Source organism: Ictalurus furcatus, chromosome 11, assembly GCF_023375685.1.
Source record: "Ictalurus furcatus strain D&B chromosome 11, Billie_1.0, whole genome shotgun sequence".
NCBI classification, from domain to species: Eukaryota; Metazoa; Chordata; class Actinopteri; order Siluriformes; family Ictaluridae; genus Ictalurus; species Ictalurus furcatus.
Window position 1 is genome coordinate 2,042,775 of NC_071265.1, and position 16,401 is coordinate 2,059,175.

A 16,401-nucleotide genomic window follows, 5' to 3' on the forward strand; every position below is an offset into this window, starting at 1 on the left:
CTATCCCGACATACTTCCCCTTGTGCGAGATTTCCCCTAGGTTTTAAAATCATTAACGGCCGATCCGTCGCGTTCGGAGGACGACGTGACGGAAAGACGACTTGAACTGGAGTCGCGATAATCGGTACAATCACCTTTCGCCGGTAGACGCGCGCGTTCCGACATAACGTCCGTGAAGCGAGGACGCTCTGGGATCGCGGCGAAGTCACGCCACTTACGCTTTTAATCTTGGTGACTGACTGTGACAAAGCAGCGACGCTGCAGACTCCTTCCATGAAAGGATACAGAAACGTCTGTACAGAGACGTCACAGTCACTAAACGCTCTGCTTTGTTAAAATACTAAAAATAAATAAATAAATACATCGTTTTCCATTCTTTAAGAGACGAAACGAATCAAAGAATCAAAAGACGACCACAAAAGAGAAAGGATCAAAGGATGAGGGATAAATGGAGCACACGCATGCACACACACAACCTCGGGGCAAATCAATGGGGCAGACTGATGAGGTTGCTGACTGATGGTTCACTCACACACACACACACACACACACACACACACACACACACGACCAACATCCAGTACAGGGTAATGACCGAGTGATTAGTTTATCATTCTCAAGCTGTTTAGGAGGCACAGAGACAGAGAAATAAATAAATAAATAAATAAATAAATAAAACAATCCCCACACAGCAGAGGAGAGGACAGGAAGTGGGATTCAGCCAATAACGACTGACGCTTTGGGGCGCTTTTACAGCTGTTAGTCTGACTGCAGAGTCTGCATCGATATCAGAGCCTAATTCATACTTCTGCTTCATTTGCTATTCGGTTTGGTTTCATAACCGTTCTCGTAAACCTCCAAATGAAGCGATCGGGAAGTGACGCCGTGTCTCGTTAACTTGGTCTGCGTCTTCGGGATTAGGACCCGAGGTTACGCGACAAGCTTCAGGACAGCGCCACCTAGAGGTCAAACGTTACGCGACAAACTTCAGGACAGCACCACCTAGAGGTCAAACGTTACGCAACAAGCTTCAGGACAGCGCCAGCTAGAGGTCAAACGTTACGCTACAAGCTTCAGGACAGCGCCAGCTAGAGGTCAAACGTTACGCTACAAGCTTCAGGACAGCACCACCTAGAGGTCAAACGTTACGCAACAAGCTTCAGGACAGCGCCACCTAGAGGTCAAACATTACGCTACAAACTTCAGGACAGCACCACCTAGAGGTCAAACGTTACGCGACAAGCTTCAGGACAACACCACCTAGAGGTCAAACGTTACGCGACAAACTTCAGGACAGCGCCACCTAGAGGTCAAACGTTACGCGACAAACTTCAGGACAGCACCACCTAGAGGTCAAACGTTACGCGACAAGCTTCAGGACAGCACCACCTAGAGGTCAAACGTTACGCGACAAACTTCAGGACAGCGCCACCTAGAGGTCAAACGTTACGCGACAAACTTCAGGACAGCGCCACCTAGAGGTCAAACGTTACGCGACAAACTTCAGGACAGCGCCACCTAGAGGTCAAACGTTACGCGACAAACTTCAGGACACCGCCACCTAGAGGTCAAACGTTACGCGACAAACTTCAGGACAGAGCCACCTAGAGGTCAAACGTTACAATGACATGTCGAAAATGCTTGAATCTAAGAAGTGTTTTCGGCCCTCCTCCTACAAATCGCCAAATTTGGATTTAAGACCTGTCGGCACAATTGTACGCGAGGCCTGCGTACAGATTTTATTATTATTATTATTATTCCACATGGGAGTCTACGGCAGTCCATAGAACGCTCTGTATACTTTTTATGAAATTTGGCCCGGTGACGGAGGAAAGTCTCGGCTACCGTCAGAGCAAATTTGGACATACTGTACGTCCACAATAAGAGGCGTGGCCAGAAAGTGCTCGGCTCCATCGTTTACTGAGCGAAGACTCCGTGTTCTCCGTGTCTGGGTGATTCTCGTGATTTCTACACATTATACGTAGAGGTTTACGTTTTTCCACCGCTGTATTTCTGACGCTGTATTTCAGACCAATGGTTATGAAAGGACACGCCCCCAAGCAAACATCACCTTAACAACAACAACTAGTTATTTTAAATTTATGACCGCCATTAAAATGGTCTGAAGCGCCGCTATCGTAAAAGCTCGACCCCTTTGAAGAGCTACACACTCCAAATAAAAAGCACTACAGAAACCCTATTCAGAGCGAATTCTGGTCCATGTGATGCCGGAGGGCGAAACGCTTTCTCAAAGCCAACGCTGTCAGAGTGACATTACATTTCGCGCTGTGACAATCACTGACTTTGCTTTTGTTCACTCACAATAAAAGTGAAAGGGGGTGGGGGGCACGATGGCACGGGCCGGAGAGACATTCAGCTCATTGTGTGTGAGGAGCACAATGGAGGACTGTGAGACATTTGTGAAATCAGCCAAGCGTCCCTGCAGCTACAGTATGGGCTTTGAGACGAACAGTGGAATTTGCCAGAACGCATCGGACTGTGACTGCGCGGTGAATAGCTGCGTTCTTCACATCTCGGATATTAGCAGAGAACGGCTCACGGGGCGCCGCTACTGAAAGCCTCTTTTGTGTGACGGAGAACCCGGAGAGCGTCTTCTCCCTTCGGTCCGAGTCTGGGTTTGTGCCGTTCTGTGTCTCTTGCCTTTTCAGACACCTTTCAGAGCAGCACAAAGGCAACGTCAGTCAGAATAAAAGCCTCGTTACCGAGGAACTCGCCAAGAGCCACTTCCTCCCGAGAGCCGTGAGAGGAAGGAGGTTTAATAAACTCCCAACAAATTTTCATAGAGCGTCGATGAGAGTCCTAACCTGGCACCGACCCAACTTCTGTGTGCTGACCCTGGAACTCGGTACTGCTATCGGTACAAAAATAATGGCGCCCACTGATGAGATGGTGTGACGGTACATCCCAAACATTTTGCTCCTCTTCCATCACAGCAACTGTCCAACAGCTACAATGTATATTGACTTCAAAATTATTATTTTTTTCAATCCAATACACTTTTTATCCATTTAGAGTTACATGAAACAAGCTAGTACGCGTTCTCATTTACGGAAAACTTCGCCACATCAATGAACCCTCATGATTTTTTAATCTGTTTTACTATTAGATTCAAATTCCAACAGCGTCATCTCCAGCATCGTCTCGTTTTTTGATGAAATCTAGAACCCTAAACGGTTCTTCGGTCTGTTCCCCAGGGGAACCCTTAATAGTTCTATGTAGAACACTAACGCAGGATGTTTCTGTAGTAAAGAGGATTTAGGAAGCCGAGAACCTATTAACAACCTGTAACGAAACCTCCTTCTTTCTATGAGGTTTTTCAAAATGGCTAATGACTCATGAGGATCGCATTTGACCAATCAGTCGTCTGCACTATTTCTAGCTCCACCCACACGTCCCTATTTAGTTTTCTCGGCAGCCGGGCAAGAAGGGGAACCGAAATCATATAAAACGTGGAAAGTAGCGATTACACGCCGGACGATCCATCATCCTCGGTGGAGTTAAAATCCGACATGTTGGGCTACTGTGGCTGAGATTTTCCTACGTTACCCACAATGCCATTCAAATACCTTCTGATAGCGCTGCAGTGGTGATTTACCCCTCTTTTCATCTCGACATCTCTAAAGAGAGCGATGCAGCAGCGCTTTAGTCCTTCAGACGGTCTAGCTCGCACACGTCCGCTGCTCAAACAGGTCGGCTTCCAAAGCGTTGACTAACTAGGCCGGCCTGCATTGCATTCTGGGACTTTCAGTCAGGCGTTCGCACCAGAGAAAAGAAGCTTTTTGCTCTTGCTCTTGTAGAGCCCAACAGTGAAATCTTAACGCCGTCCACGTGTGACATCAGCGCCGCACACCGCCGCTAACTTCTCACAGGAATAACACCGGAAAACACCTCGACGAACAAATTAGCAGCGGCGAACACATCACAAAAAAACTCCACAAAGACGGATTTAAAACGTGTCTTCAAATCACGTGGAGCTTTGCTTTAAGTGTAATGACGGCTGAAATGACGTAGCGTAAAATGCTGAAGGTCCATCAGCGGAGGTGGCTTCACACTTCACATTCTAGATCGTTCTCTCACTTTATAGCCAAGACACGCGTCAATGCAACTTCCTGTAACCTTTTCTCATTCGGTGACGTGACGGCTCGCTCTCGCTCCTCGAAGCCGTTCACGCTGACTGATACTTCCACACCGGCCCGTACTCGGGCTTACTCGACCCCCAGCATCAAAGAGTGGTGGAACGCGATTCCTAATCTGATCCAAGCTCAGGTCCAAGTTCAAGCGAGTACGAATCTAACTCCGAGTTCAAACAGAAGGCGAACTTGTCGGTCTGCGTAGCAAACGAACCACCCGTGTACGTTCGCCTTGCTGAGAGCGAACGCTTAGGAATAAGAACCGCATCACACCGCTCTTTGATGCTTATCGACAATACGATCGGACTTGTCAGATTGTTTAAGATCAGACACTCAAAACATTTTACGCTTCAGCTGCCGTGTTATATTCATCGCGTTATCTGACGTTTATTTATCCGCGTGTTTAAATTCTAAGGCTTTTCCCCTACTGCAATTCCCCGTTTATCCAATTTGTTATTATTTGGAAATGTTTTTTATCTGAACGACATATTTACACGATTCATTTTTATCAGAGTTTTATTGTCTGCTTTGTTAATGCTGCTTTGTGAAGCTGCGTTGTAACGCACAAAAGATGCTATAAAAAGGTTTGTTGTTGTTACTAAGCAACAAAAGCGAAACTGATGACTCAGTGCTTAAAAAAAATAAACAAATAAATAATTTAAAAAAAGCATTCATTTATGCGTCCGGGGGACGACCGTAACGCAGCGAAGAGTGGCGCGAGTTCGCCACGGCGTCCGGCTGAAGAACACGCTCTAGGTTTCGTATAAATTAAGCCGTGTAAAGGTGTTTATTTAGAACACAGTTATGGCTGTAGTTGAGTGACAGGATGTGATGACAGGAAGCAGTTAAATTTACACATGCAAAACAGCACGGTGTGTTTCAGAGAACGCTCTGGCAGTCACGTACTTTATAAAGAAGGCAAGGTACGAGAATCTCTAAGAGGTCTGTTGGAGTCTCGGGTTAAATAAAACCATCCGGCCGTTTGTCGTAGCGTCGTATTTGAATATAAATGCCATTTAAGGACGATTTTACGGCGTATAACATGCACGTATGATGTGATGGAATTAATAAGTATGGTGATGTAAGAGCGTTTTTCACCACTAAGCTTCATTCAGTCTTTGTTATCACAGAATCTAGGGCATATCTGACTGGTTTGAATCTTTCTCTGCTTGTGATTTACCTTTTCTTTGTGGGAACGTGGGTTTACCCCATGTGTGTGTGTGTGTGTGTGTGTGTGTTATACCTCATAGGCCTGTGGGCTGGTGAGGCAGCGTGCCAGCGGTCCACAGCAGGCCGGTAAGGTGGTGGTGAGTGGAGGCCCGCTGTGGGTCAGGATGGGTTTCAGGTAGCTGTGTTTACAGTTAAGGAGAAAGAACAGAAACAAGGCTTCTGGAAGCAAATATCTACTTTTTAAAAAAATATAGCGTAAAGTGACACACACACCTCGACCGTTTCTAGTCTTTTCTGTAAAGAGTACGACTAAAAGTCTCTTCTGAACCAAAAATGAACAAAAATTCTTTACATTCAATTCACTAAATTAGTGTTCCTATTTGGAAAGTGAGGAATAAAACACTTCGGGGCATGCTGTTGTAGAAAAATAATCAATTACAGAGTCTGTAACGTGTGAAAATGACCACCATCAGACACCACAACGATTTTCACTAAACAACCTTTTAGTCATTTTTACCTCCAAAAAGTCTAAAAAGGTCAAGTGGTGCGACTGCACTTTAAACAAATCGATTTGTTTATTTTTTTTTTAAAACGCAGCTTTTTAGGTGACTGAGAAAGCACGAAGCGGCACGACACTGCTCTGTCTTGTATGTCAGAAGACTAACATTTAAAAAAAAACAAACCATTAAAAAGCACTGACACTGGAGACTCCTTCCATAAATGGGACATGAACCTCTCCTTACAGAACACTTCGCATTAACGACTCATTTTCATCCGTTCATAAAGTCAAGTCCCTGTGAATGAGCTGTTAGTATACAAACAATAACGTATTAGAATATTACAGGATAATTATAATAATAATAATAATAATAATAATAATAATAATATTACAATGATATTAAATTATTTCGGCCCATCCTCTTTAACTGTGCTAATGTTTCAAGAGCTGATTTTTCCCCCCGCTCTGGTTAAAATTGGTTAATTTCTCCTGATGTCTTTAGTAGCTTTAGTAGATTTACTCATTAAGACCACACACACACACACACACACACACACACACACACACACACACAGCTCATGCTTTCCTCAGCACCCTGACGTTCAGTCTGCTGAAGCTATTCACATGCACATTTAGCTTAATGTCTTTCAGAGGGCCGTCCTCTGCTTTAGAATACATTTAAACAGAAGACCGATTAGAATTGCTAATCATCTACCTACTTACAATACAACTAAGATTTCAAATTTTTTTAACTGTTAAACCTGACTGAGAAACTATTCAGAAACGTGAATATAATCCTTTACTAATGAAACAAGAATTAAAATCCAAAGCTGCACAAAGATAAATAGTTTTGCAAACTACATCGACGGGCTTTTTATTCTGGTGTCGAGTCCAGGATCTGCAGGATTCCAGCTCTGTTCGAAGCGAGTCAACGTGTGTTACAGGATCGAACGGACGCTGCCATTAATGTGGTGTGTGTCAGAGCAGAATTCAGTAGCATTAGAAACGCAACCAAAATCAGTGAGTGACAATTCAGCGCTGTGGGGATGAATCATATGCAGTGATGTCTCTCTCTTTTCATAAAAATTTAAAAAACCCCAATAAAATAAGGTCACACGAGTAACATCTGTAGTCAGGGTGCATCAAAATAAAATATTTAGCCATTTTTGCCTCCCAAAGTATAAAGATGTCAGTTGGTGCGACTGTCTGACCATATGTGCAGATCATGTAAACTACATGTAAAACTAAAGACAAATTTAGGCAAATAACATGTGATCATTTCTCATGATTCTGTTACCAAATTTAGTCCGTACGGTCCGGTTTGTTTAAATATGACGGGGTAGGAAGGACGACGCAAGACTTATTTTGGAATGCTTTTAAGAAGGAGTTGGCCAGGTGAACCTTAAAGAAATGACCTTTAGTGACGCAATGGCAAGGTCGGTAGCCCTTTCATACTTCTTTCATGTTTAATATACAATTTACTTTCACATTTAATACGGAAATAATTGTCATTTTTGAGCCGTGGTTAGTTTGGATCAGTTTTCCAGGTCAGATGGTACAACCATACGAAAACCAGTAAAGCTTTTCTTTATTTTAACTTTTATATATATATATATATATATATATATATATATATATATATATATATATATATATATATAAATAAAAATAAGCCTGACTTCAAGCGCAAAGATTTATCTGGGGGTCCATGCGGCTGCCTGTTTATTTTGAAAAAAGAGCCTGAAAAGTCAGGTGGCACAACCAGAAGGTCATATTGTGCAAACAGAGAAAACTTGGATTTCAACATAAGTTGTATGTAAACTGGGAAACAACTGTAACTGCAACATCTTATGTAATGGATAAAAAATTTGTGTGTGTGTGTGTGTGTGTGTGTGTGTGTGTGCTTAAATTATGTTGTGTTTTAATGACAAATTAGAAAATAAAATGTTTGAAATGTGTCCATCTGTGTGAAACGTTATAAAAATCACCCTAACAAAAACAAAATTATACTATATTTAAATTATGGGCTATACTAGGAGCAATATAAAATATATTTTTTTAATTAATGCGTGGTTGCGCCACATGACATTGTCATCGCCTCAATTAAAGACCTAAGCAACAAGCAGCACAAGTTAATACATAACAGCTTGTGATCATTTATTTTTGATGCATAAATGAATAAAATTTCATGTCATTTCCAGTTTACTTTCACATATTTACTAATTAATTAGCTAACTAATATACAAATTTACTATATCACCAAAAGTAGTTAATTTATCAATTAGAACGTATACAATATTACTATATTATTACTTCTAAGGATTTAATTTTCAACTCTTATGCTCTTATCGAAGCCGTTATTTTTCTGGGGCTGAATCTCAAACGGTGTTTTATTTATTTATTTATTTTAAAATGTAGTGCACACTGTAGTTATACCCTTTGTAGAGAGCACATACCGTACAGGAAGACATTCATCCTGTGTAAAAATGAAAGGATGGACTATAAATAAGTAAGTGAGTAAATAAATAAATAAATAAATAAATAAATAAATAAATAAATATGATGTTTTTGCCGCATAAACCAAGCAAAAAAATAAATAAAAATGAACTCACAGAAGGTCATGCCCTGCATCAGACATGTTTAAGCAAGTGTTACTATGGTGACGTCCCGTGATACTACAAGCGCAGACACGTATGCGGTTCACCTGGAATAAACACCTGTAGGTCAGCTGGGGAGCGTGTAGTCTCAGCTGTGCAGGAAGTGGAATAAAAAAGTGGAACATAAATGTAATAAGTGCTACAATTAAGTTGAACACCTTCCTCTTGTACCATTTCCCAAAACAGAAAAGATTCGACTAGTTAAAGGACACAGTCAGTCATTTTCACGTGCTCTCTTTAGCGTTTCTTCTGAAGCCACGCCCCTCAAACACACCAACTTCTGATTGGCAGGTGAGTAGACACACCTCTTTGTTCTGATTGGTTAAGATGTTAGTAATCCCCATCATCATCATCCATTATTGTTCCTGTTTACAGAACTGACTGGTACAACGCTCTGACACTGGAGACTCCTTCCATAAACAAACGTCTCCTCAGTTCATGAAGGAAACTTCATCGCATCAACGATTACGCACATTTTTAAAACTCGTTTATAAAGCGCAGCATCTGCTGTACAAGTCCCTGTGAATAAGCTGTTGCTGTAGAAAACAGTAACATATTAGAATGAGGTCATTAACATACAGTCATGAGGAAAAGAAAATACATCCTCTTTCAATTGTATGTTCTTATTTACCAGGGCTTACACAACAATTGTGTGGTTCTTACCAACTTCCATAAACAAACAAATAACCTCAGGTGATAACACAACAGATTTCAGGATGTAGTCATTTCCCCCCCGAAAGAATAAACCAACATGCAGAACCCAGGTCGGAAAAAAATAAGTACACCCTCCCTAATCCCACAACCATTAAGTGCGATACTAGCAGCCAGGAGTTACTAATGAAGTGTGACGACCTCTATAAAAGCAGCACATTTGGCAGTTGTGTGTCTACACAATGCAAGTAAACATTGCTCCTCATCCTTCTGGAAAGGGTTATAAGGCCATCTCCAAACAATCTGAAATGTGCCGTTCTACAGTGAGAAGGATTGTTTACAAATAGAGGGCCTTCAAGACAGTAGCCAATCTTTCCGGGAGTGAACATCCGAGCAAATTCAGTCCGATGTCCAATTAATACTCAGGGATATAAAGAAAACCCCAAGCTATGTCATGTAACCTACAGGCCTCTGTAAGCACATTAAATGTTTATGTGGATGACAGCGCAACCAGTAAAAGACTGAACAAGTATGGCTTCCATGGAAGGGTGCCTAGGAAAACGCCCCTCCTCTCCAAACAGAAAACGGAGCACAATTTAGGTTTGCATCTGAACCAAAAACAAACAAAAAACATCACCACATATTCTGGAACAATAACCTTTGGACCGATGAGACCAAGGGTGGAGATGTTTGGTCACCATACAAAGTGCCATGTTGGGTGAAAACCAAACACAGCATATTACCACCAATACCTTATACCAAGTGTGACCCATGGTGGTAAAGGGGTGATGATGTGGGTTTGGTTCGCAGCCGTATGATTTAAGAAACTTGCAGTCATTGAGACAAGAATATTCTTGAAAGAAAATGCGAGGCCATCGGTCCGGCAGCTTAAGTTGGACTGAAATTGGGTCATGCAACAGGACAACGATCCCAAGCGCAACACCAAACCGACATCTGAATGTCTAAAGGAGAAAAAAATAAATAAATCAAGACGTTGGATTGGCCGAATCAAAGTCCAGACAGCTGTGCATGAACAAACGTCCTCAGACGTCAATGAACTGAAGCAATGCTGCAAAGAAGAGATCTGGAGAAAACATCTACATCAAGCCACTGTTGCTAAAGGTGGTTGTACGTGGTACTGAATTATAGAGTGTACTTATTTTTTCACCTGGTTTCTGAATTTTGGTTTAATTTTTGGAGGAAAAAATGATGACATACTGAAATATCACCTGAGATTATCTGCTTGTTTATAGAAGTTGGTGAGGATCACATAGTTGTTGGAAGACTACTGTCAGAACTGCTGACAGAAAATTAATCACCACCTTTTAACCAATCGGAATCCAGAATCCGACAGCGCTGTGGTATAACATTAGGCTTTCCTAAGCTCTTCATAATATGCTTCCTTCGTAATACCTGGACCTCTACTCTTCTCATTTCTTTCTCTCTCCCTCTATCCATCGATCCCATCCCCAACACGAAACCCGACAGCGATATTCCCCCTTACGCGTCCTCCCAGATCCCGTCACTGCAAGCTGCACCCCTCCTTCTCCACACGTGGCAGCAGACGTCAAGTGCCTTTTTTTCATCGTGTTTGCACAGTGCTGGAGTGACGTCACGGCCTTGGACTGACTGAGGCGTAGGGAAGGGAGAAAGAAAAAAAAAAAGAAAGAAAAGAAAAGAAAGGAAAGCCAGGGCGAAGTGCCGTGTCGTGCAGCGCGGTGCGTGTGTGTGTGTATGAAGAGCAGCACCACTCCAAAATCCTGAAAGGATACTTGTGGTCAAAAGTGTACCACAGTCTGAAGAGCCAGGCGCTCTCCTGCTTCGTCTTGCTCTGGCCTTCCTGCTGACTTCCATCCTACACAGAACAGACAGAGGAAGAGAAGAGAGGGACATTCTCAACATTTCAATACAGTTTTATTCGTACGACACCCCGAGTCATGACTTTAGCAACAGCCACAAGGCAACAAAGCAAACGATCAGTTCCGCTTTTACTATCCGACGTGCGAATAAGGAACGAATCGTAGCGTCATCTTTTTCTGACCATAAACAACCTCACGTGCCTAGAGACAAAGAAAAATACAGCTTGGAAGGAAGTAGCAGAGATCACTGGTGTGTGTGTGTAGTGAGTGCACATACAGTTAGACACACCTATCAGTTAGAGACAGATTTATTTCAGCTTTAAGTCGGGAAGATTCCAGAAAATGATGTCATTACTTTTTAGTAAGATTTCTGATTGACCGATTGTCATAATTAGGAGTTCATTAAGAGTGCACATGTGGCTGTATTTAAGAGCCAGTGCCTTTTTGCTCTTGTACCATGACAAAATCCAATCAATTCAGTCAAAAAAAAAAAAAAAAATTCATCCACAAGTCCGTTTCCACCTTAGGAGCAATTTCCAAACAACTGAAGGTACACTACAAGCATCTGTACAAACAAACAAATATGCGAATATAAAACCACATCCTGGAACGGCATCATTCAGGAAAGAAAGAGGCACGAATTAACTCCCAGGGATGAAGGACCTTTGGTTGGAAAGGTTCCCAAGGCTACAACAAAAGAACCAGTGAAGGGGTCTGAGGCATCAGGTACCGAAGTGTGTACATCCATCATTAGGAGAGTCGTACAGTGCGACGGCCTGGAAGGTCGTCACCTAAAGAAGAAGCCAGACTGACGTTTGCGCCGGATCAGCAGCATTTCAGAGGAGGGTTCTCTGGTCAGATGAAACAAACGCCTAACTGTAAATTGGCCGCACTGATCAGCGCTACTTATGGAAGAAAAAAGGAAAGGCTTTTAGATCGAAGGACACTATCCCAACTGTGAGGCATGGGGGTGGAGCATCATGTCGTTGGGCTGCATCACTGAAAAACTGACTGGTGCACTCCAGAAAATAAATGGCATCTCGTTAATGTCTCGGGACGGATTTTATGTTTAATAGTTATCTGTTGTTGTTTACGTTCGTGTTGAGAACTGTGGTAGTGTGTGCCTCTCTCTCTCTCGCCCTAATGGATACCCGTTGACTCTTCTTGCTGGTGATTGCCGGACTGCTCTGATTGGCTGCTGGTGATTGAACCTGTAGATAAAGCTGGAGAAGAAAGCCAGTTCAGAGAGGCCTTTTATCTCCAGGCTGCAAGGACTTCGTCTTCTCCTGAGCTCTAGAACTCTAGCTAGTGTGCTAGCTATGGTTGTCTTTGGTGGTTATGATTCAGCTAGTGTGCAAGTTGTTGAATCAAGTGGTTAACACCAGCCTGCATCTTCTCTATGAGTTACAACTAAAACATCGATCTTAAATGTTTTTTCTTTTTCTTGGAAGCTGTAGGGAGGTGGATGCCGTTTTTGGTTAGAGATGGAGTAAGGTAAGAATGTCATTGTTGTTGATTTGTATTTTATTTTGAAAGCCTAGGGAGTACTCCGCTTAAAATTTAGAAATGCTTTATGTCTATTGTTTTGGCCTGGTTCCTTCCTGGAGCCTTTTGATGCTTCCTCTTCTGGTAAACCTTTGTAAAAATAAATTAATTTACGTTCCATACAAAAAAAAAAAAAAAAAAAAAAACATCTCTGAGTCTTGGTTGCCTACTTTTTCTTTTTCCTTTTCCAACCCTAGACTGGGGGAGGCACGTCACAATCTCGAGGAAGGAGGATTATGTAGAATTACTGAAGCAACACCTCATGACATCAGCCAGAAAGTTCAATCTTGGTCACAACTGGGGTCTTCCAGCAGGACAATGATCCTAAACAAACCTCCACAGTGTAACAGACTGGCTTAAAAGACGACAAAGTGAAAGCCATCGCAAAACCCTGACCCGAGTCCCAGAGAAAATCCGTGGCCTGACCTGAAAAAGCACGTCTCAGAGAGGAGGCCCACAAACCTGTTTAAAACAACCGACCAAATACTAAACAAACTGTATGGAAACTTTTAGACCCACTGAAAATCTGATATAGTAAATAAAAGCAGAAATGAATCTTCACCATCTTACCCATTATTTCAAAAATGACCTCTTATGGAAATAAACTAGACGCCCTCAGAGAACCAGCACTTCAGGGAATATGTTAAGAAAAACTGAGCTCGAACGTCTTCAGCGGAGGAGTGTGTAAACATTTGTCCTCGGCCGTAGCTAGTACACTTAGTTTGCTTTGCTGTTCCTCTCCGACAGAAACCTTTCTATTAGGTTCAGGACATCATCACAGTTCAGTTAATATGTTAATACGATACAGCGCAAAGTCCTGGGTGCATGTTGTCGTTTAGGTTGGGTTTATTATATATAGCTATAAAATATAAATCTCGGTTGCTTCTACACCCAGAACATGCCTCGGTTACATTTTTAATCTGTATTTTCATCTTATACTTCATCTGTAAAAACACTTAAATCTTCACTTTCTTGAACGATACAGTATATAAAACGTTCTATAAACAAAAACGTGCTCTTTTCTATTGACAAACGAATGCTGATGAAAAACAAACCGACTCCAACAATATAAACTAGCGCTACTTTTCCACCTTACAATTCATCTTCATTCATATTTTATATATATATATATATATATATATATATATATATATATATATATATATATATATATATATATATATATATATATATATATACACACACACACATACACACATATACATATATATACATACATACACACACATTATATATATATATATATATACACACACATATATACATACATGATGTTTTTAAAGAGAATGAAATATTCCATGAATAGGGAAAGTGTGAAATGTGATACGCAGTCAGGAAGCTACAATTTGTATTAACTGGTTATAAATTTCCACGCTTCTGCTCAATTCCAACCTTCCTGACCTGAGCAAGATTCCCATTTAAGTGAAATGTCAGATGCATAACATTATTTTTTCCTGCAACACTGTTCAAATGTATTGGGACATAAATAGCAGTTGCACAGCTTCTTATAAAGCACAAGCAGGGGTGTGTGTGTGTGTGTGTGTGTGTGTGTGTGTGTGTGCACAGAAAGCTGAACGATGTGGTCACGGTTTTCCATTCTCGCTCTAGGTAGAACTACACTTACGTGTGCGCAGTAATCTTGGGTAGCAACACTTCAAACTAACCACAAGCGCTTCGGTTGCAAAGAAACGTCTTAATTCTTCTAGCAATGCTCTGCTAATCTGATCTTTAAGAAGTGTAACGCCTTCGCATCGCAGCCCGTCACTTCATCAGCGTTTTTCAACTGAAGACATGTTGGAAGATATTTAGGACTGCACTGCGCTTACCCCTTGAAGGACCTGGAAGCTGTCTCCACACGGCTGAGGATCTTGATCAGGGTCCACGCCAACTCTGAAAGAAATAAAGACAATATTTATTATATATAGTCTCGTGGGATACGTCACGTAATAGGTCGGTGTTCGTATGCGTACATTTAAAATGGTGCGTTCATACGACGTACACGTCCTGAGATTCCGCACTGTTGCTAAGCAACCAAGAAATACAAGGAGTAAATGTCTGAAGCTAAAGAGTTAACCAGCAAGTGTGTCTTTTACACGATATAAAGGTCGAACGACAATAGAAATAAGACAGGTTTGTCACGAACGTCAACATTTACCTCAGAAATGTTGTTAAATTGCTAATATAAAGCTTCTAAAATTACACCGTAATCAAAGTTAGCATCAACCGCTAACGACGCTTCAGCAGACCACTGCATCACATCTCATCGACTCTGAGCTTTTCGAAAAATTTCCTCTGTAACCCGTGGATTCATGAGGAATCATGTTGTAAATATGGTGACGCATGAAAAGGAGGCGGGGTTGGGTGGGGGTGAGAAATAATCATAAATCGTTTATTTATTTTCTGTACAGTCTTACAGGGGAGTTCGGCAGACGATGAGACAACTCAAATGAAATTACTTCACGCACCTGAGGATGACTCCTGAACTAGCGCCAGCTGTTTTTGACTAGCTAGCTGTGTGTCTAGCGGGCTAGCTACAAATCCTGCGAGATGATTTAATGCTATGTGGTTAATTTTAGCCACTATGTACGAAGACCAACAGGAGATCTGCGACGTTTGTAAACGCAGTCTTCAGTCGGAACGACAGTCTGGTTGGCCATTTTCGATTTCGACATGAAAACGTGAAATATTTTTGATTTTCAAGTGCTCGTGGTTGTGGGAACACGGTTGCTAAGCAACTACGTGATACCGACACCAAGCAATGATCGAGGTTAATGATTTTCCTAGCATGAACGTAGTTAAGTCTGTATACGGACAACGGAAAATCACAGCGACAACGGAAACAAGATAGAACAGCTAGGAACGTCAACATTTCACTCAGATCTGTTGGTAAATTACTTTAAAAAACAAAAACAAACAAAAAAAAAAACAACAATTTAACAATTTCGTCCTACTAAATTTACACTGTTGTTACACTAAGCATCAACTGCTACACAGAGCAGAATAAAACAATCCATTATGCCCCTGATTGCTTAATATTAAAAAGCAGGTTACTCATTTCGGTATCAATGTCGGTACTATTAATGACGAGTACCAAACAAACAAACAAACAAACAAACAAACAAAGGTACCAGGCTGCCTAAGCAGTGAGCCTTGATATTGGAACACAGTTCTTTAATTGTCCTGGCGCTCATGTGATGCATTTCAGTCCGACCTAACCGACAACCCTACTCTCCCTCTCTCTCTCACACACACACACACACACCAATATCCTGAGCCGTGTGCTCTCTATCCCCACACACACACACACACACACACACACACACACACACACACACAGGCTACGTCATTACAAAGACAAATATTAGTTCTAATTAGGACGTGTTTGTGAATATCAAAGGGAATTAAACAAGTCGACACATTCCACCGAAGCCACGTGACGCTCACGTGGGTTCTTCCGGCGGTTCTGTAACCCCACAGGAATGCCACAACAACTGCTCGCATAACGTTTCACATGGCGAGGAAAGAAAATCTGAACCGAGACTGCAAATAAACTCTCAGGCACTTGGTTCTCTGGTGAAACAGGACCTGTGCATCACTGACCTATAAACCGTAATTAACATCGTACAGGAAGTGGACGAACTTTCACACGAGCACGTGGGTACACACATTTATCCTTCCCTTCCCAGACATTATATTATGAATAATTAATTACTCTATTATTGGTCACCTACTTCACTCATTCAGCGTCATTCAGCCACTTACACATTCACTCGGTCACTTCATTCACACACTGATCCAACTTACGTCACTTATTTGCACCAGGTGTGCTTGAGCTGGAACACATGAAA

The 16,401-nt window shown here is 41.8% G+C and overlaps 1 protein-coding gene across 2 annotated transcripts in view; it reads right to left on the reverse strand.

Moving 5' to 3' along the window:
• The window catches only part of slc9a7 (solute carrier family 9 member 7), a 57,357-nt gene that overhangs the window by 2,470 nt on the left and 38,486 nt on the right, over positions 1-16,401 (reverse strand). For both annotated transcript variants that reach the window (XM_053635754.1, XM_053635755.1), the window contains exons 13-15: positions 14,380-14,443; positions 10,901-10,983; positions 5,395-5,500 (exon numbers count right to left, since the gene is read on the reverse strand). In XM_053635754.1, the coding sequence (XP_053491729.1) occupies positions 5,395-5,500; positions 10,901-10,983; positions 14,380-14,443 (253 nt within the window). The remainder of the gene's footprint in view (positions 1-5,394; positions 5,501-10,900; positions 10,984-14,379; positions 14,444-16,401) is intronic.